This window comes from Vespula vulgaris, chromosome 3 (assembly GCF_905475345.1).
Source record: "Vespula vulgaris chromosome 3, iyVesVulg1.1, whole genome shotgun sequence".
Lineage (NCBI taxonomy): Eukaryota > Metazoa > Arthropoda > Insecta > Hymenoptera > Vespidae > Vespula > Vespula vulgaris.
Genome location: NC_066588.1, coordinates 6,601,603 through 6,622,995, shown reverse-complemented (window position 1 = coordinate 6,622,995; position 21,393 = coordinate 6,601,603). Strand labels below are relative to the sequence as shown.

At 39.7% G+C, this 21,393-nt stretch overlaps 1 protein-coding gene and 1 long non-coding RNA gene across 4 annotated transcripts in view; both read left to right on the top strand.

Annotated features, from left to right (window-relative positions):
* LOC127062829 (E3 ubiquitin-protein ligase RNF38) overlaps positions 1 to 21,393 on the top strand; it is a 36,450-nt gene that overhangs the window by 1,788 nt on the left and 13,269 nt on the right. For 2 of the 3 annotated variants that reach the window (XM_050991676.1, XM_050991673.1), the window contains exon 1: positions 7,639 to 8,707. The exons of the other annotated variant lie outside the window; for it this stretch is intronic. In XM_050991676.1, coding sequence (XP_050847633.1) covers positions 8,676 to 8,707 — 32 coding nt within the window. In that variant the 5' untranslated portion in view covers positions 7,639 to 8,675. Of the gene's footprint in view, positions 1 to 7,638; positions 8,708 to 21,393 lie in introns of those variants that run through there. 3 annotated transcript variants of the gene reach the window in all.
* On the top strand, positions 8,715 to 15,004 carry LOC127062844 (uncharacterized). Its single transcript, XR_007781209.1, has 2 exons — positions 8,715 to 14,688; positions 14,819 to 15,004. It is a non-coding gene; the product is annotated as an uncharacterized LOC127062844 (long non-coding RNA).

The following is a 21,393-nucleotide window of genomic DNA, read 5'->3' as shown; positions in this document are numbered from 1 at the left end:
CTACTCCTTCTCCTCTTCGGTCTCCTCTTTTTCTTCCTTCCTCCTTCTCCTCTTCCTCCTTCCGTCCATTCTCTCATCCCTCCTGCGACTATCTTCCTCTACTCTGCACGGACTCGGGTTATCGCGCTTCACGCTCCGCTCCACGAGAATCGGAGTCGAGACACCACGAATGGACGAGTCTTTCCAAGCGAACCCTTCTACAGTATAACTACTCTTCTCCTCTCTCTCTCTCTCTCTCTCTCTCTCTCTCTCTCTCTCTCTCGTTCTCCGTCTTTCTTTTTCTTTCTCTTTCTCTTTCCCTCTCTCTCTGTCTTTCCTTCCCCTCTCCCATATATATAGTATATATCTTTTCTTTCTTATGGCTTTCAACATTTTTTTATTGGGAATTATGTTACGTCCGTGCGAATGAAGATCATCTTAATCTACCAATTTGATCTCTCTCTCTCTCTTTCTTTTTCTCTCACTCTCTATCTATCTATCTATCTATCTATTTCTTTCTTTCTTTCTTTTTCTTTTTCTATTGTGATATTGGTATTCATCGAAATAAAGTTAAGAGATCAGGGTACCCGTAGAAAACTACTACATACATACGTAATATCGAATAAAGATCAAAGTTTCATAAACTAATGTATTCTCGTCGAGCTTACATCGACATTGCTCTCACTACAGGCAAGATCCTAGCTATCGCAACGCTGTTGCGATCGATTATACGTCTACTAGGTAGACTAGATATAGTAGATGTACGATAGCGAGCTTATCTTTATTGTGTGCCGTGACATCGACTCTAATATATACATACATACACACATACACACACACACATATATATTATATATATTATTCTAATGAAATTATCCAAATGATTCTCTTCTGATATAAATTACGATAAAAAAAAGTGATAATATCGGTGAAATTATTTAATGCTCTCTCGAAATCGAATTGTCAAGAATAGTAAGTAACATACACCTATATAAACGTATACGTATATACACATATAAATAAGTAGTCGTACTTGAAAGAGTAAACTCCTTTTGTTTAAGACTTTGTACCAGACTCAGTGTTATTATATGGCAGTATAACGTCAGCCAAGAAAGTTGCACGAAGCGATAAGGTGAATGCGAATCAGCCCGGATATCTGTTGTAAAGCGAGCCACGCTAGTTCCACTCGGTAGTTTCATGCACGTTGCTCATAGGGGAGCCCGATAAGAGATACCACGCTTTCATACGCATTCGTCTATGTGTGTGTGTATGCTCACGCGCGTTTGTGTGGACACACATAGGTACACACACTCGTGCGACAATTACACTCGTACATACATCTCTGAGTAACATCTCAACATAGATTTTCAATTTTCGACATATTTTATTATATTGATTCATTATTTAGCGTCGAAGAAGCTCGGTAATTCGTGTGATATTATTAAGAGCTTTTCAAAGATTGTCACTCTTTATTTAAGTGAAAAGCACTATGATCCCAGATAAATCCGATTTTACGAAGGGGTTTCGTTACCCTTTCGACGATAATTGCACATTCATGCCAACTGAATCGATGTCCTTTCACGATACGGTACGAATTCATGGGAGAATGTAAATCAATTCTTCTTCAATTGATTCGAGTACTTGAAGGGATTGTCATTGTAAGCTTGGTAAAGCATTAGGCTGAACGAGTAGTAGTTCAAAAGAGTTTGAGAGTAATCATTTTTTGAGAGAGATATCATTCGTAGGATATTTTCCTATTTGAAATCTTCCCATAAATCAAAATGTAGGTATAATTAGTATATTATTATTATTATTATTATTATTATTATTATTATATCTTTTGTTTTTTATTTTTTACACTTTACATATCAGATACTTAATTCCATCGTATGTGCGGATACATACTTCACATATTATATTACACATAGATAAAATAGATATGAAAATAAATGCTAATTCATGTATTATGTCGCGTGAAAATAATTTCGGAATAAAGAAATGACGTTTAGTTCTTTTTTTTTTCTTTTCTTTTCTTTTCTTTTCTTCTTGTTCTCTCTCTTTTTTTCTTTCTTCCTTTTTCACAATCGATCGCTTTGTCATTCGCCTAAAATGAAAGCGCTTGTGATTATGAAATTTCCTGATTACGAGCTGGTGCAAGAAATAATACATATGTACACACATGTGTATATATATATATATATATATATATATACTATGGTTGTAACAACGTGCACTTACGAATGCATAGAATTTTTCGATAGACGCAGCAGAAAATGTCGAAGCTCTGTGTGTGTGTGAATGTATATGTGTTACGAGGAGTTTGCGATACGACGTAGTGATAGAGCTCGACAAGATTTCTCACGTCCGATCGTTTTCTTCGCTTACCAAAAAATTTAGAAAAAAAAAGAAATAAAAAAAAAGGACGTCATTTTTATTTTCACCTACGAGAGCAAGAAAAACGACTGTATGTCGTTTTACTTTCGAGAGATCGATCGATTATGAAGATGAAGAAAAAGAAGAAGAGAAGAAGAAAACGCAATTAGATGTGTGTGTGTGTGTGTATGAAGAAGCAAAGAAGCGTTTCTTTAAATAAATAAATGCAAACACTCGACATTATACTCGTGTCCTTTAAAGTGTGACGTTGCTTCGAGGGTTTCTAGGCTCTCACGCGGCGTGACTGTTTAGTCATATATCTTTCCTTACCTACTTTCTTGCACACCATAAATGGATATAAATTGAAGTTACGGGTTAGAAGTCCCCTTGAACGGAGCTAGGTTCCCTCTGGTCTCGTAGTCAGCTCTGAGGGATTATATCGTGGAAAGCTTCCGTGTGCCGTCGAAAAGTTTCATAGAAAATGGACCATCCTATACTAACGGGAGTTATCTATGTACATGGGAGCTATCTATATATACGTTATATACACTAATACATATATGTATACATATGGTCTACGTATATATATGTGCGCGCGCGCGCGCGCGCGTGTGTGTGTATATATATATATATATATATATATATATATATATATATATATATATATATATATATATATCGTGTACACACGTTCTATCATACCGCGAAATTTTCCATCGATCGATCGACGTGTAAAACGTTGTTTGTTCGTTGTCAATCGAAAAGTTCCCGTTGTTATCGTAGCCCTTCGTATAACGCAAGGCGGAACGTTTGCGTTACCAAAAAAATGTTGTAACATTTATCAGACACGTTAACACGTTCGAAACGAATATATATTTTTTCGAGTTCGACCTGCACGTATTCCGCGATTAATCAGAGTGCACGTGGGACGTAGTGTCGTATAGTAAGTCGGTGATTGATAATAAAAAGGAGTCTGATGAAATCGTCAGCGATTTTCTCGCGGCACCGTGAGATATTTTCTTTTTTCTTTTCCTTCTTTTTTTTTTTCTTTTCTTTTTCCTCCTTTTGTTCCTGGAAAAATACGTTTGAAATAAAGTGTCTCATTTTTGAAACAAGCAGGCTCCGTTTAGTTTAGCCTACATATGCATGTATGTATATATGTATGTATCTTTACAAAAGCATGGATTCTCGCAACAAAAGAAGTTACTGGTGGCTCTCTACCTGATGAAATTGCGTAAGCACATAGAGAGCTCGTCCCTCGGCTAGTGATGCAATAATTTAACACCGGACTAAGATCTCTACGTCGATATCGAGCCGTCGTTGTATGTACTTACTTGCGTACACGTACATATGTATGTATGGACGAAGACAACTCGTCCGTCTCTCTTTTCGACGTCAACGTCATCGTCGTTTGAAGAAATACAAAATGCACGACCAGCTCTACTGATATCGAAGATAAAGAAAAGAAGAACGGTAGGAATAATCGCACGAAACCGAGCATGAGTTTTCTTGGTCGTCGAACAGAGAGAGAGAGAGAGAGAGAGAGAGAGAGAGAGAGAGAGAGAGAGAGAGAGAGAGAGAGAGAGAGAACGATGTGATAAGCTCGTCCGTTCTTTCGCCTATCGCGCGCTTCGTGAGTGTCGTGAGGAAACGAGAGGGGAAGTGAATCTCGGATTTTTCGAGTGGACTGAAATCACGCGATAACGTCGCCACGTAGGTTCCGTATTCCTCGCTGATGAGGCATCGGGAATGAAAGAGAAGAAAAATAAAAAGAAAATGAAAAATAAAAAATGGAGAGAGGGAGAGAGAGAGAGAGAGAGAGAGAAGAAATAAAAAGAAAAGTAGAATTTTTGGAGTGGCAGGCGGGAAACGACGAACGTGGCCGAGAATACGAGCGTCCTGGCGTCAGAGTCACGACGCTATCTCTCTCTCTCTCTCTCTCTCTCTCTCTCTCTCTCTCTCTCTCTCTCTCACTCTTTCGTTCCCTCTTCGGTACATTCCCGACGCCCACGACGATGAGGAACGACGCATGCGCTGTCAGCTTTCTCGCTGCTTTCCACCTTATCGTTCGTTCTCCCTCGCGTTCTCGCGGATACGCCCCTGACTTTTGTACCAGCAGCCCCTTTCGCTTGTCTCTTCCCTGGCAGGAGGAACTGAGCGAAGCATTTTCCGATTCATAAGGGTGCATAGACGATGCGGGTCGACGACACATTTCCAAACGATGAGAAAACCTAACTGAGGCCAAAAACCCTATCGTTTCTTCTTCCTCCTAGCTAGTTGGATCCCTCGAATGTAACCCAACTCGTGAATACGGCACTGTCGAGCGCGTAAACATAATCTCCCACTCTTCCTCTTCCGTTCTCTCTCTCTCTCCTCTTTTTTTTTCTCTCACACAACTCTTCACTGCCCCTCCTTATACGCACCAATTTTCCAATTGATAAGGGTGCATAGCTGATAGCAGCCCAACCCTATCCCTCTATCTCTGTCATTCTCTCTCTCTCTGTCTGTCTCTCTCTTTCTGTCTCTTTTTTCACTCACTCCCTTCCCTCCCTATCTCTCCCTTCGCAAATACATACACCGTTCGTCGAAATAATATTTTCGACTTGTCGTGTACACTCCCAGAACGAAAGGGTGAAGGAAGCCAGGCAATTTAAAAGGAAACTCTCGTTTAGAGTAGTCGAGCTGGCCTGGCCGATAGTCGGCTGGCGTACCGATCGATTCGTGACTCGATGCTTTTTTAAAATCTCTCTTATCGATCGGGGATCACGGTGGACACGCATAAAACGACTGAGGGAGGAAGAGGAAGGGAGAACTCGTTCCGATCGAGCCACGACGCTGTTGTGCGTTACGTAAAATTATCTGTCCGTGTTCCGAAACTTACTTTCTCATTGAGATTTCGGAAGAGGAAGGCTAAAGAAAGACGATTGAAAGTTAGCTCATAGTTGTTTGTTTTTGTTATTGTTTATTTTTTCTCTTCCTTGCTTCCTTTCTTTCTTTCTCTTTTCAAAATGTCCGCCTTTCCTTCTAATTTCATATATTTTCTAGTTTCAGCCAGTATCCAATATCTTTATCGATCTTTCGCGAACATATTTTATTTATTCGATAAAACCGTGTACAGATCAACATGATTCTGGCAAACGTGAGCTCTCCTCTCTTTGGTGACGATCGCATGGAATGGCCTCTCGTGTATACGCTCGGTCCGATACTCGACGCATGACGCATATGACAGCTGTGTCGCGACGTTGCCACGCGTTGACTTATGCTCCTCATCGTCATATTCGAGAGTCGTGTCAAACTCGAAAATGTTCGTATCGGGTCCGTATGAGAGGGAAGAGAAATTCTTTGCTTTTCTTGTATGTACGTACTCTCTTTACTTCCACTCATTCGTTTCGAATATCGTCGTCATCATCATCATCATCATCGTCGTCGTCGTCGTCGTCGTCGTTGTCGTCGTCGTCGTCGTCGTCGTCGTCGTCGTCATCGTCTCTCATTAGGATGTCTCTTCTCGCGACGTCCTCGTACGAATTCCGATTTAAAAATTCGTTCTCTCTCTCTCTCTCTTTATCTATCTATCTGTTTCTCTCTCTCTCTCTCTCTCTTTCTCTCTTTTTCTTTTATACTCTTTATCTATCTGTCTCTCGCGTAACGACGAAGATGTGCAAGAAGAATCGCTTAGCGAGGGTAGCAACGTAACTTGGTATTGTGCAAGAAGCATCGTGTGATCTGCTTGACAATCGTCAGGTACGTAGCGATCGCTAGTGTTACCACTTTCTACTTGAAATAAAAAAAGATAAGAGGAAAGAAAGAGAGATCTCGAAATATAAAGAGCGTGGAAATTCGATACGTCGTTAAAACGAGCATCGGCCAGTAGTAGTGTAGTAGTGTAGTTTGTTCACAAAACGAATCCTCTTTCGGAGAACGAAGATGGAGAACGGAGGAAGAGAGAAAGAGAGAGAGGAAGAGAAAGAGAGAGAGAGAGAGAGAGAGAGAGAGAGAGAGAGAGAAGCAGGTAATGTCCAGAAAGCCACGAGAACGAGGGTCTTGTCGATCCGGAATTCCCCTTCAGTCCTGTCTCTCTCTCTCTCGCTCTCTCTTTCTCCCTCTCTCTCTCTCTCGTTCTCTAGCCCTCTGGCAGGTCTGAAGCCCAGCTCGCTGGAATTTCGAAGTAGCGAGTACGCACGCGCCGCTGAACCGACCGTCCTCGGCTCGTAACATGAAAAACGGAGCGCGCTCCTATCTCGTTACCATTTTACGCTAACTCCTTCCTTCGTTTCTCTTCCTCTCTCTCTCTCTCTCTCTCTCTCTCTCTTTCTCTCCTTTTCTCTCCTTTTCTCTCTTTACTTCTCGACTTGTTTTCGAAGGAAATGCGTAGCACCGTTCGATGTAAAGCACGCGTTTACGCTTTGCGGATATTCAGCCTTGTAGAAAATATGAGGCATACGAACGAACGTACAACGTACGTACGTACGTACGTACGTAGAGCGTACGTACGTAGAACGTGGTTGTTGGATAGCAGGACTCCGGAGTGTTTACTTAGTCGCTCAGGGCTGTGTCAGTCGGGGAGTCAGCACACGGTCGTCGAGAGAACCGCGTGGGCGCGGCCTCTCTCGAGGAAGAAGGGATCTCCCTCTCTGTTCTCTTGCTAGCTATCTCTTTCTCTCTCACCGTAGGTCCTACCTCTTTTTTATTCGAAGGTCCCTTCGTGTGCTCGCGGCTTCGCATCAGCACTCCCTCGCTTTAGGGTCGCCCCTATCTTCCTTCCTATCCGCTCTCCTCTCTGATATTAACCCCTCCTCTTCTCCTCATCTCCCTCCTCCTCATTTTCCTCTCTCTCTCTCTCTTCTTCCCTTTCTCCTCTCTCTCTCTCTCTCTCTCTCTCTCTCTCTCTCTCTCTCTCTCTCTCTCTCTCTCTCTCTCTCTCTCTCTCTCTCTCTCTCATAAGGTCTCAGGGATGTAGTCGTCCCAAAAGCATCCGTGGGAATCTTCGACGAAAATCTCCAAGAGAGACTCCCCCTAGTCAATCAGCTTTCGTCGTAGGAGACCAAAGTGAGGACGATGATCGAACGTTCGAGCTATCGAATATAAACGTCTCGTGTTCCCTACTCCTCCTCCTTCTCCTCCTCCTCCTCCTCCTCTTTTTGATTACTACGCTCGTTTAAAATCGCTTTACGACTACGTCACGTTCTTACGTGAGACCTCGAAAGAAAAGCTCCTTTCGACTCACGAATAATCGAAAGGAACATATATACCAAATTAAATGCGTAATACGAGAAAGAATGATTTCGAAGCTATTTATTTCCCTTCTCGGACGGATGCGTTAACGCGCGATCGTCGAGAACGAAATGCGCACGAATGTATCGGCAAGAGAGTCACGCGCTCGAGCGCGCTCCTCTGCCATCGATCCACTTAATCGAATAAGCTCGAAACGGCACGGCGAAAAAGAGAAAAAGAGGAGACGCATCTCGTGCGACTTTAACTTTATTAGGTGTTTCAAAAAGTATACAACTCTAAGTATAATTAGAAACAAAATGATAATAAAAATAATAATAATAATGTCCTATAAATCGTGAAATCGGCTTATGCCTTTAAAAATGTATGTTGGGGAGAAATGTGTGTGGGGCGGGGGAAGCGAAGAGGCGGTACAAAAGAGGAGAGAAAGGAAAGAGCCGGGGCACCTTGCGTCGTTAATCGCGTCCCTGAGGTAGCTTCCCCCACTAAGCGTCCATGTACCCCCACTACGCGTATCCTCACCCCTCCCTTCCATATAGTCTACTGAGTCGCGCTCGGCTCAGTCAGTCGCGCGACGCCGTCGGTGACGGTTGTGTTTTCTTGGTAGTTAGCGTGCTCCGCTGACTAATCTGCACGCGCGCGCGTGTGTGTGAGTGTCACCGAGGCACGCCTGTAGCAGCTGCGTGCGTGCGTGTGTTCTTCTCTGCCTGCCTATATAGAACGTATATATATATATCTACACATCATATACATACGTACGTGAGTCGTCTACCAACAGCGACAAAAAGCAACGACACATTTCAACGGAGCAGCCTGCATATATACACACGCGTATATCGTTCGCTTCCATCCATCCAAGTATCCATCCATCCACCTACACTATTACTACTACTACTACTACTACTACTACTGCTGCTACACCGCTATTACTACTACCACCACCATCACACTACTACTACTACTACTACTACCACTACACTAGGAAACGCGCGCACATCACAGCGATCGTGTATATATCATCGTCGCTTTCGTCGTCACATCGTGCCTTCCGCTCTTGGCTGTTCGCACAAAAGAACGAACGACGACATCCAGTCATGACGGCGACGCGGGAGTGTTACCCCATACGGTAGGAAAAGCAATGTGTTCTTCTTCTTTCCCCTTTACCGTGACACTACAACGACGACGACGACGACGACGACCACCACTATCCTCTCGGTAGTCGATAGTGCTAGGTCGTCGTAAAGAGGAGGGAGCGGCTAGAGGACGAGATCGAATGAGAGAGCGAGCGCGAGAGATAGATGATAAACGTAGACTTAAAAGTATTTCTTTTCGTTATCATCGAATATAGAGAAAAAATTTGTACGTACGAAAAATACATGTCCGAACGCATTGCACACTTATATTAGCTACGAATATTTTGTACGAATCGATACGCCCTCCGGCGGGCATTTGTTATGCCACGGAACGCACGCCGGAAATGGTGCTCGTATCTACCGTACGTACGGTATATACGTTGTACACGAATCGGTCGACGCGTTCTGCCGTGTTGAGTGCAACTGTGTTCTTTTTCTATCTCTCGTTTCTCGAGTTTGCTTCGTCTTTCACCTTCGCAGTACTAGGTGCCCTGTCTTGATCGGCCCTACACGGAAAATCGAGGCTGCGCGAGATCTCTTCGTTTCTTCTCCTCTTCTTCATCATCATCATCTTCTTCTTCTTCTTCTTCTTCTTCTTCTTCTTCTTCTTCTTCTATTTCTTCTTCTTCTCTTTCTCTTTGTCATCGTTGTGTCGTCGTCGTCGTCCGTTGTGGCGTCTCATTGTCATTATCATATACACGTCGATTCATCGAGAGAAAGACGATACTTTATCGTCGTCCGGACGTACCACACGTTCTTATTTAAAAACAAATCCGGACGTGCTTTTACGTCTCTCTGTATTTTCTTCATCTCTTAGAATTTATTATCAACGAAGCAACGACTAACTTTTATCTTGTTTCTTTTCTTTTTCCTGATTGAAATCAACGAAACACGCAATACCATTTTTAATACATCTTTCCCGTTCTCTTTGTTTCTTAGGAAATAAAAAGAGACCATTGTCCTTCTTAATTGTTTTTAATAAATTATTATTTATTTCTTTTTCTTTTCTTTTCTTTTTTCTCGCATATGTATCGCGCGTATATATGTATGTCGTTTTACTATCGATTTCGACGACGACGATATCAGATCAGAAAAGACGATGAAATATTTGAAAGATCGAACGAATGAGAAACATTACGGCCCTGTCGTATTTTTTTTCCTTTCTTTTCTTTTTTTCTTTTTTTTATTATACGTATAAATAAGTTTATTGTACTTACAAAATTCGTTCCTTCCAGGTATAGTTCGTTATAAATCATCGCTACCCTTACGAAATATTATTAATCTTTTACGTATTTATGATGACCATAAATTTTCAATTGAGAATCATTTATTTCCGACATGTTTTTAAAAACCTTCTAAAAATAGACTACAATAGATAGAATCTTTCAAAAAATTCAGAAAGAAAATTTATATTAGCATTTTGAGAATCGTTTGAATTGAAATTAGAGTAACAGATTTAAGCAATCTTTTTTTTTTTTTGTTAATTTATTATTATTATTTTTTTTTATATATATTATTAATACTGATTCAATTTTTCAAAATTACTAGGACACGAAAAATCTCGATTTATGGATTAAGTATTACTAACACGTAATGTTAGTTATTTAAATTCAAGGTTTCGCTGATATCGGTACAAGTTTGTAAATGACTGAGGTATGAGTAAATAAATACGATATCTATTTTCTTTTGTATCATCTGATCGCCGGTGGTCCTCCAAAGTACCACCGATAAATTTCTATCGGCCGTGTTACAATCGATCTCGTATGTATGTATATATACGTTATGTGTATATATATGTGTACACACACATATATATATATAGAATGTATATATAATACACAACACACATATCTACATGCGTTTCGTTAACAAGAAATCAAGAGAAAACAAAGTAGATCGACTTTGATCGTTCGACGACAGGAGGATAGGTGAAATAAAGCAACTTTGTGGTCTTCTCGAAGTAGACGAAGGTCGCTTGGTAATTGTAAAATGCATAGAGGGACTTAAATATTCTCTGGCATACATAAAGAGAACACTTTAAACAAAAGAGCCATACGTTCGCGTTCCCTCCCCCTCCCTCCCACCCTCTCTCTCTCTCTCTCTGTATGTGTGTATACATGCATGTGTCGGCGTACCTACGTTTTGTCTTTATTTCTCTCTTTCTCACACACATCATGCACATACACATACGTATACACATACATACGTTGCACATCACACACCGGTATCCTCCATCGTTTCCTTTGTCAGAGGAAATACATGGACGATTCATGGTGTGCCCGTCCGGCCATACAACCAGAGAAATGCGATACTGTCTCGATAAACAATGATATCCTTTTCTTCTTCCTCCTTCTTCTTCTTCTTCTTCTTCTTCTTCTTCTTCTTCTTCTTCTTCTTCTACTTCTTCGTTTTTGTTTTTTGTTTTGTTTTTATTTCGTTTTCTCTTTTTTTTATTTATTTATTTTTTTTTATTTTCTTATCACCGTGTAGTAATAAGTACATCGACTTTACATTTTTCCTTCTATTCTTCAAAACCTCTAAGCACATACGTACGCGATAGCGGAGTTCGGAGAGTCTTTGAAGATTTTTGAAAAATCCTTGAAACTCTTCAACGTATATTATTGTTCGTCGTTCGAGCCTTCGTCTACTACCTCTTATCACGCGAGCCGGTAATTTTTTGTACTATAGGTTATTGCATATTAAATGTCGGTCATATTTTCTTTTCCTTCGATATAATTTTGAAAAAGAATTTATTTGATTAACAATGATAATGATTTTTACTTCTGTTTATATACTCTGTTTATTTGTTAATTGAAGAAAAATTTGTCCTTTTTTTTTTCTTCACGAAAGAAATACCTACGATAGAGATGACCTAACGGAACGATAGAAATTTTGTTTGCCTTTATGATTTTGCCTAGAGAAAGCAAAAGGTACCTTCGTCGTCCTCGTCGGACCACCTATTTTTTTTTTTGTTTTTATTATTATTACTACGTACACTGGAAGAACGTAAAGATCGTGTGCAGCGAGGGTTACAATAACGTTGGAACTTACAACTGGCATGGTTCGCGTGCTTTTGCCGGACGCAGCTGCCTTGAACGGTGGGAAAGATAGGATCTTACGATTTTGTCGCGAACTTGCCATGGCAGTCAGCTTTTTTTTTTCTTTTTTTTTGTTTCTTTCTTTTTTCCCCTTTCGGACTCGTGCTCGAGTAAAGAAAATTATTAAGTATTCCACTGACATTAGAGTTGTTAGAAAATTGTTTTTCTTTTCTTTTTATCTTTTACTTTTATTTTCAATCTTCCAAAGGTACGTGATCTTAAACATATTAATTAGAGCGATCGATGATCGAGATCTCCAAATACTGAATATTTTCGATAAAAAATCATCGACCGGTGAGAGAGTAGAAAATTTCATTTGCATTAAACTTTCACACACACACATACACACATGAACATATTTCTTGTATCTTCTTTAAGATTATAAAGACGAACATTTACGATAAGATAGACTATAGAAACTTGGCCGCATTTGCGCCTCGAGGAGAAGCTTGTAGCGAGAGAACACGCTTGGGAAGGTAAGATAGTATGGCATATGTGAACGTCTTATGGTGGCAGGCAGGTGGTATGGCTCGAATAAGCCTGGACAGGTCCACCTGGGTTTTTAAGGAAGTATATATGCTTTAGGTATCTCCCGTCATAAAAACGGTACCTTTTTGTTTGATATATCCTTTCTTACAAAAGGTTCAAAGACCATAAACCAACCATTTATATTTATTATATTATATTTTTTTCCCTGAACAATTTTCTAACGAATAACGTTTCGATTTTCTGACTTAGTCAATTTGTTCACTTACCTGCGTGTCCCGACTTACCGATTGTTTGCTTGTTTATTTGGTTTTCCTTTTTCTTCTATCTTTTCTTTATTTCCTCTTACCCATCAATATTATTATCGTCATCGCCATTGTCATCTATGGTTATTTTCCTACGTAGTTAAGTTATGCCTCTCCTTCGAAATTCTCGACCGTCCTCTTTTTCTCATCATTTTTATGTCTGTCTTTGTTTCTTTCATATCCCAAAAACACAATAGCGTCGACGTGACCATGAGCACGTTTTCGATTGGAACGTTAAACGAATGTTCCAATGCCCGCATAGTCGTATAATATGTTAGTTGTACAATTCTTTTATTTCCCATCGATACTCGGTACTTTATAATTTATTATAGTACTACACACGCATATTTTTTTTTTTTTGAAATGTTAAATCGTCCTAGATTTTTGATAAGAGTATGAAGAAAAAAAAATTAGTTGGATTTTCCTGAAAATTCCAGCACTTCTTTTACAAATACGCTTGTATTTTCTCGGGAAAATTTAAAGCGTAATCTCTCATGGACTTACATTCGGCATTCGTCGAAACCTTACGAAATTTTATGTGCAATGGGAACGCGCTGTTTAAAAATTCGCTTGGTAATCTCTTTCCACTTTATACAGAACGGCTCGGCGAGTACTCATTAAAAAATACTCACGCGCCCAGACGAAATTCAACCATCGGGAAAAAGAGGAAGGAAAATCGGAATTATGGTCAAGTGTTTAGAATTTCGTGTAACACATGCGCGACATATTTACGACGTGCCAAGAAATAAAGCTGAAAGAAAAGGCAAAAGAAGGAAACAAATAAAAAGAGTTAACGTTACTGAAATCCCAAAGGGAAACTGTCAGTAGTATATAATTGCGAATTTGAATTTTCTACTTTGTCTAGTTTTATAATTTATGTTCAAGAACGATGTACTCGCATGAATCCACGTGAACGCGAAGTTTGATGGTATATCAAACTTTATTAAAATCAAAATACGAAAAAGAAAGAAAAAAAAAAAACAATAAAGAAAGAAAGAAAGAAAGAAAGAAAGAGAAACTGAAAGTTATAGGAAAAAAGTAGAAACAAAAAAAAAGGAAAAAAACAGAAAAGGAAAAGAAAAAGGAAAAGAAGAGGGAAAACTCTTTATATGTATATCTCTCTATATGTGTAACACCTCATACACGCACATAGTCATCTTATAGTCGAGTACAACTGGAAAGCTCGATGGAAATCATGTATTATGGAAACTGGGAAAGTCCAGTGGATTGTAGGAACGCAGCTTGCTGCTGTTGCTGGCCGATAGACCAAGCCAACCACGATAGACCGACACGCAAAAGAAGGTGCACAGACGTTTCTCGCCAGGTGTAAAGGCTTTCTGCTCGACGAAACTCTTTTCATACAAGACCTTTTTCGAACGGATGTATATACCTGGACGATGATGTCTGCTGCGTGTGTATTTTATATAAGGATGGTGTATGTCTGTCTCTTTCTCTTTCTCTCTCTGTGTGTATGTGTATGTGTGTGTAGGAGCATATGTGTGCACAACGAAGAGGAAGACGAAGGAAAAAAGAGAGGAAGAAGAGATGGAGGAGGAGGAGGAGGAGGAGGAGGAGTCTGTCTCCCTTTCTCTCTTTCTTTCTCTCGATCTCTCTTTCTCTCTCTAGAGGGCTGCCTACAATATCCATCATTATTCAACGAAGGGAATGTGGGGGATGGCACTCTCTATAATTCGCTGCGCCGGTATGCGGGCACGGCAATATGGTAGAGAAGGAGAGAAGGAAGGGAGGAGAGAGAGAGAGAGAGAGAGAGAGAGAGAGAGAGAGAGAGAGAGAGAGAGAGAGAGATGTGCTCGTGGAAATTCTCGTTGAAACGCGTAGCAGAGGCGATTTGAAAAATTTACCGAGGTACGGGAAAATTCAAAACTATAACTATATACGTGTATTATATAGGGAACAATGTCGATCTTTCGTCAGATAAATAATCGTTCCGACTTACGGAACGTCGATCGCTACTACCTCCCAACGAGCAAATTGTGTAATTGGTGGGGTCGATTAGTATATTATGAAATCGATTGCAGTAGAACTAATCATACGATTATGTTTGTTGCATCGTTGCTTTCGCAGGTAATCTCGATGTTACGATATTTTCGAATACACACACACACACACAATTAATTTAATTACAGATTAACATATTATGCTAATTAAGAGCTTTTAACATTTTTTTTTATATATATATTTTTTTTTGTTCAAGACAAGCGACGAAATTGGAACAATCAAAATGGACGTATCGTTTTCTTTTACGATCCCACGATTATTATCGGCAACATATTTTAAATATTATAATATTCTTCTATATATGTAATTATTATATATAACAGTTATGTAAATTGATCACAAAGAAATGAATATTTATAAAATTATTCGATATTTCCGATGACTTTGAAGAAGTTAATTTCTTAACTTACACAATATTGATTCTGTTGATATTTATTATATTTCGATTTGATAAGGAGTATTTAGTTAATATGATGAAAAATGTCAATTATTTCGAAAGCATCCTTTTGTAGCAACCAAATTCGGTACTCGGAGTGGAACGCCACGAACGCGTACGAGCGTTTGGTCGTACGGGTTCAAAGGGTGAAATTTGTCGGGGGCAAAAAGGAAAGTGAACGACGGGAAAAGTGGTGCTCGCGTTTCTGCAAATAAAATCGAGCGCTCTAAAATAGCCGACATCGGCGGCCCTGACTCGCAGTTAAGTTTATTGAGAGACGCTGATGGCAATAAAGAATGAGCTGCGACGGAAGAGGTAAAGAGGCTTGTAAAGCGCACGTTTCTTTCTCAAACGCACATAAACACATATACATATATTTTCTTTAAAAAAAAAAAAAAATAAAATAAAAAAAGATAGAGAGAGAGAAAAGGCAGCAGAAAATAAGAATGGAGAGAGTAAGATATAAAAAATATTTTTATGACGATACCGATATATTTCAAAAGAAAAGCTACACAGCTACATAGGCTTTGGCTTCGACTTCGGCTTAGTCATTGGCTTCGACTGACTGGCTAACTATAAGAAACGAGAAAGAGCCGCAAGCGTTTCTCCGTTCCGCAGACTTTATTCACATCGTGTTCTGCTCCGTAACGCTCGCGAGAACGCGGAGACCGAGCAACGATCACTTTCGTTTCTTATTGCGCGTATTGCACTTTGATCGACTCCTCTTGCCCTTTTAGTCTTGCACTTACGTACATACGTATCCACGTACGTAGCCGAGTTCGAATTTCTTTCGTAAATCAAGAGATACAAATGGAGATCGCGTCATCTACTATTTACTCTTACGCGAAAGAGTTACTTCTCTATCGAACATGTATCTACGTATAATTTTTTTTCTCTCTCTTTTTTTTTTTTTACGTATTCGAAGTGAACCATTTTTTTTTTTTTTTATCATTATTATAACGGATAACGAATGATATATGTCAAAATATATAAGAGTCAATCATTGTATCCAAACGATTCTATTCCTATCATTTTTATTCGACTTCTATCGATCGAGAATAGATAAGATATCATAAAAATTCTCCGATGATCTATAGTTTTGATCTATAGTTAGATATAGATATAACATAGAGAAGATTTATTACATAAATCACCTCCTTTGCACTTGTATGAATTAAGAGTTAACGTGATAATATTATTCCGTCGGATTTATCGATGACAATTGAATATCGTGTGAAAGATTAAAATACCGGCAGCGTTATTTCGTATTTGCTATGTAGGTATGTAATCGTTTGTTGAAAAACGTACAAGGCGGACCTCGGAGCGGCGCTAATAAAACATAATCTGGATTAACGTAGAGTAAATTATGATTAGGATTGTGGGACGTTGATACATGGGGTACCTATAAACTTGCGGTACGTAGGTACATGCGTCGAGCCGGCAAACACTTTATTGATGCACCTCGGTAATTATCGTGGCGAGCTGCACAATAAAGTATCGCGCTTGCGTCGTATATATGTACCATGTATTTACTATGTATATATCTATATACAGCATAAGGTAATTTTCTTCGACGATAATCTTTGCGATTATCAATGAACTACTGAAAATTGTAAATTTTTCATTCTTCTTCTTTTTTCGCTTTTGTTTGATATATCTATTTGTATTTTTCCCCCTTAGCGATAAGGAAACCAAGCTTTAGACTTAGAATCGATCCTCGAAAGAAAAACTATCGAAATTTCTTCCCCCTTGAACTATGGAAGGATAACGTCTAATTTAACCCATGCATAATGCACGCTCATCGAGAAGAATAACTCGCCTTACGTGGGAATTTATATGCGGCTTCTGAAAGCTCGTTATACTTAGGTCTCTTTCGAGCTGCAGAACGAAGAAAATGCATCCTCGGAGGCCCACCTTCTCGTCGAGTGGACCCTGAATATTTTAACGTATCCTCGTCCCTCTCTCTCTCTCTCTCTCTCTCTCTCTCTCTCTCTCTCTCTCTCTCTTTCTCTTACTCTATCTATCTATCTATCTATCTTTTTTCCTGAAGATCTCTGAGACCGAGAGTTCGTGCACGAACTTCCCAGCCGAAAGTATACGAACCTATATATATATATATATATTATATACACACATGTGTATATAATATATATGTGTATATATATGTATATCTACTTATCTACGTAGAAAGATATAACAACCGCTGTCGTGACCGTCATCTCGCAGATTCCTCGTAAAATAAACTCGCTAGAGAGAGGGAGAGAGAGAGAGAGAGAAAAAGAGTAGTATACCCTTTACCTATCTACCTACCTGTGTGAATGAATTTTCCAAGTATACTGGCCTGTCGAAGAATAATTGCGTTTTAATATTAGATCGAGCGATTTGAAAATTTCACGGAAGAATTATAACGAGTAGTAGAGAAAAGTGACGTCCTTCTAGCGGGAAATTCGAGATTTCGATAGCGTCGTTTTAGGAGGGAGATTGAGAGAAGAGAAGGAGGGTGAAGTGTGCGTGTCTCTCTCTCCCCTCCCACCCACCCACCCACCCACCCTCTCTCTCTCTCTCTCTCTCTCTCTCTCTCTCTCTCTCTTGCTTTCTCTCTGGGGTGCCAGCCAGTTTCGTGATACGAAGCGGCGTGGATCGATAGCGTGAGCTCCTTCGAGTCCTCTCGGGCTAGCGATTCCTGGAGGATTCGAAGGAGAGAACCGAAGCACTTGGTGAGTGTGTATGTGTATGTGTATGTACGTCTATATCTATATCTATGTGTATGTGTGCGAGACCTGCAGAGGGTTTCGACCTGCCGCCATCGACGTCGCCATCGTGTCGTGCCGGTACGCCGCCCTTGCACCGCCCCAGGGACGACTACCACCTTTTGTCGTTCCTTTTTCGTCCCTTTTTGGTAGCTCGAGTGGACGAGAGAGAAAGAGAGAGAGAGAGAGAGAGAGAGAGAGAGAGAGAGAGAGACGAAAATTTGAGGCCTCGTCGTCGACGATGACGACGACGTCGACGAGACTGGCTGCTTGCTCACCAGCTGCTGTTCTCGGGCTCCTTGGAAAATCAACGAACGCAGCTGCTTCCGTCGAAGTCGATAGAACGAGGTCTCCTCGACAAATTCGAAATTCGAGAGATCCTTTCAACTCAAATCTCCTTCCTTTCCGATTCGATTCTTCGTGCTGGTTGTTAATACATGGACCCTCGAAATCTCGGTACTTATTCCTTTGGTTCACTCGAGCTTGAGATTAATGATATACTTTAAAAGTATAATTGTTCTTTGATTGATTTATTTATTTTTTTGTCCCCATTTATTTTATCACAACTCTCTCTTCCAAAAATTTTCTGTTATTCTCATGTTCGATAATTATCTTTGAAATTCAAACATCTCATTACATCTACAACGTTTTTCTTTCTGACGGAATAAAAGAAAAGTTTGAAGCATAGAATCGAAAAAAAATCTTTCGTAAATTCTCGTCGTTATATTCTTACAAAACGCGTTATCTTTTCGAACGGACGGTAGTGGTTTTAATATTTTTGATTCATATAATAATTTCATTTTAACGATTCTCTTATCGTCCTTAATATTTCGAGTTATTTATTAATCGATGCGTCATGGAAGCGAAAATAATAATCGGAAAGAACTCGATGATGTCTATAGAATTTTTTTTGGAACATAGAGATGGGCTACGCTTTTGCTTTTTGTCGGCTCTCGAGTCCACCACCGCACCATGGACCGAGTTTAAAGGTAAACGAGTTTCTCTTGGCTGTTCAAGCGCGCCACATCATCGAAAGGCCCAACCTCTTATGTTGCTTGGGCCTGCGTTTGTGTACGTATGTATGTGTGTGCGTTTTACATGTACGTATATGTATATACAGCATAGTTATATAGCGTGCTCACCTCGTGGCCTGAACTGCTCCACACGCACCGTGACAACGGGGCCTCGATATTCCGGTTACCTTCGCTTCGGCTTTACCGGCTGTTACTTTAAATTTATATTAACGCGTTTCTTCCTACCAGAAGACATTCGAGAGTGGTATCGAACGCTCCGAATGAAATCGGAAGTCCATGAGAACCTTAATAAGATTTTCGTTCTTTCAAAAAGAAAAAAGAAAAAGAAACTAATAAAGAGGAAAAGGAAATAGGGAAGAGAGAAAACTAATCGACATTTGTTCGTTACTTCGAATAAAGAAAAATTCATAGTTAATAATTATTTTAGAATTGCGAATCGATTATTTCCCTTGATAATAGAGTCTTTATAAATCGGTTACGTTTCGCAGGAACAGTTATCGCTTTGGTAAGCGTTCCGGCGCGAAACTCGTTTCGAAACGCGTTATCGAGGCGAGTGAAAACGGTCGGCGTTGGTTGTTGCGCGTCTCTCGCGGCGTTCGGCTTAAATACAAATTTCTACGTAAATCGATAGGATCGTCGAGGAAATGAAATGGTAACGAGAAGAGCGTTAGTGTGCTCCGTCGAGAGTAGCCGAACGAACGAAGGAGCCAATCGATATATTGCAACGATCGATGTTCCGTAGTTTCGTGCTTCTATAAACGATGATCGACTATCGTAGGAACGTCCTCCTTTTCGATTACGGAATGCTGGGAAATCCTGAGTGAAGGTAGAAAAATGAAAAGAAATCGATACGAACGTTCTTTCATACGTGTTCTTTTGTTGTGTTAGATGTATCAAAAAAGAGAGAGAGAAAGAAAGAGGGAGGAGGAGGAGGAGGAGGAGGAGAGAGAGAGAGAGAGAAATTTGAAAAGACGAATTTTTTGTTGGTTTCGAAGGCCAACATTATTCGATCCTCACAGAACGACTCGAAAATCGTTGCGATTGGTTGGCGTTCTCCGAGAGTACTTTTTCGTCTTTGTGCGGTCCATGGCCCGTACGAAAGCAGTAGAGAGAGAGGGAGAGAGAGAGAGAGAGAGAGAGAGGTGGGCCCGAAGCAACGGGGCCTGGATATTCCGGTTCACTTAATCGTTTTCTCGGATTTCGGATCGTGGCCTCTCTGCGGTCGACAAAGTTGTATAAGATTCGTTGAGAGACTTCGAGACCGTATCCAAATCGTTGCTTCCCGGCTAAGAGATCATCTCTTATAAATCAAAAATGCAGCTTTCTCTGGCTTTCTTTAATTCTCATAAATCAAAATGGCGTTGGTCTTTAATGCATAAAGAATCGTCGACTTTTTCTTAATCCTTCGATCTAACCGTGAGATATAAAATTTATAACAATAATCAATTGATATAACGATTTTAAATCGAATATTGTACATAAGTAGGTTGATATTATTACCACTATTTACCGGATCAATTGAGTGAAGCTCTAGCGACTATGCTATAAATGTATCTCGAGTATGTCGTAGCCTTTATGCCGAAACCTATTGAAATCCTTTATAGACGGGTACACGTACAATGTACGTACATATATACGTACGTAAAATAAACCGTGTCCCGGCAAACGATAACTCGTTCTACAATCTGAAATATCGATCATGACCGGTGGAGAAAAGAGCGAACGAAACACGTGAGTCAACATCGTCGAAGGCGGTAATGTGCGTTATTCCAAATAAAAAAAGTATTGTCTGATTACCTATGTGAGAGCAAGTCGAAAATTTAAGTCACGAATTTACAATTGTCGTCCTCTTGTTCTACTTTGTTCTCTTCTTCTGATTTTTCTGAAATATCAATAATATAAGTCTTCTTTGTCGATGAATTTTCTATAATCTATACTTTATCACAAATTTAATAGGATATCGCGCTCCATATCGCGATATGGCGCCTGCTCGACACGAGATACGAAATAATTGAAAAACATCATACGTAGAATACAAACATATATATATATATATGTTGTGTATATATATGTATGTATGTATGTATGTATGTATGTATATGTATGTATGGGTACGTATACTTCCTCATGAAGTATAAACTAGCAAAGACAAAGACAAAGACTGTACTGTAGTGTGTACATTCGTCCTCTTCTTCTCTTTCACAGCACGATACCTTTTTCTTCTTCTTCTTCTTCTTCTTCTTCTTCTTCTTCTTCTACTTCTTCTTCTTCTACTTCTTCTTGTTCTTCTACTTCTTGTTCTTCTACTTCTACTTCTTTTTCTTTTTCATACTTATCCCATAGGTTGTAGATAGAGCTTTTGCGGCATCATGAAAGTAGTTTTAAATAGGATTGTCATAGACACGAGTAAGCAACCAAACAAATAATACCGAGTCTCTTATCGTCAAAGAGAACTTCCATATATACATACATATACTTTCGACATAAGCCACTTCGATTTCTATTGCACTTTTTAATTAGACATATCTCATTTTTTATTCTTTAAAAATTG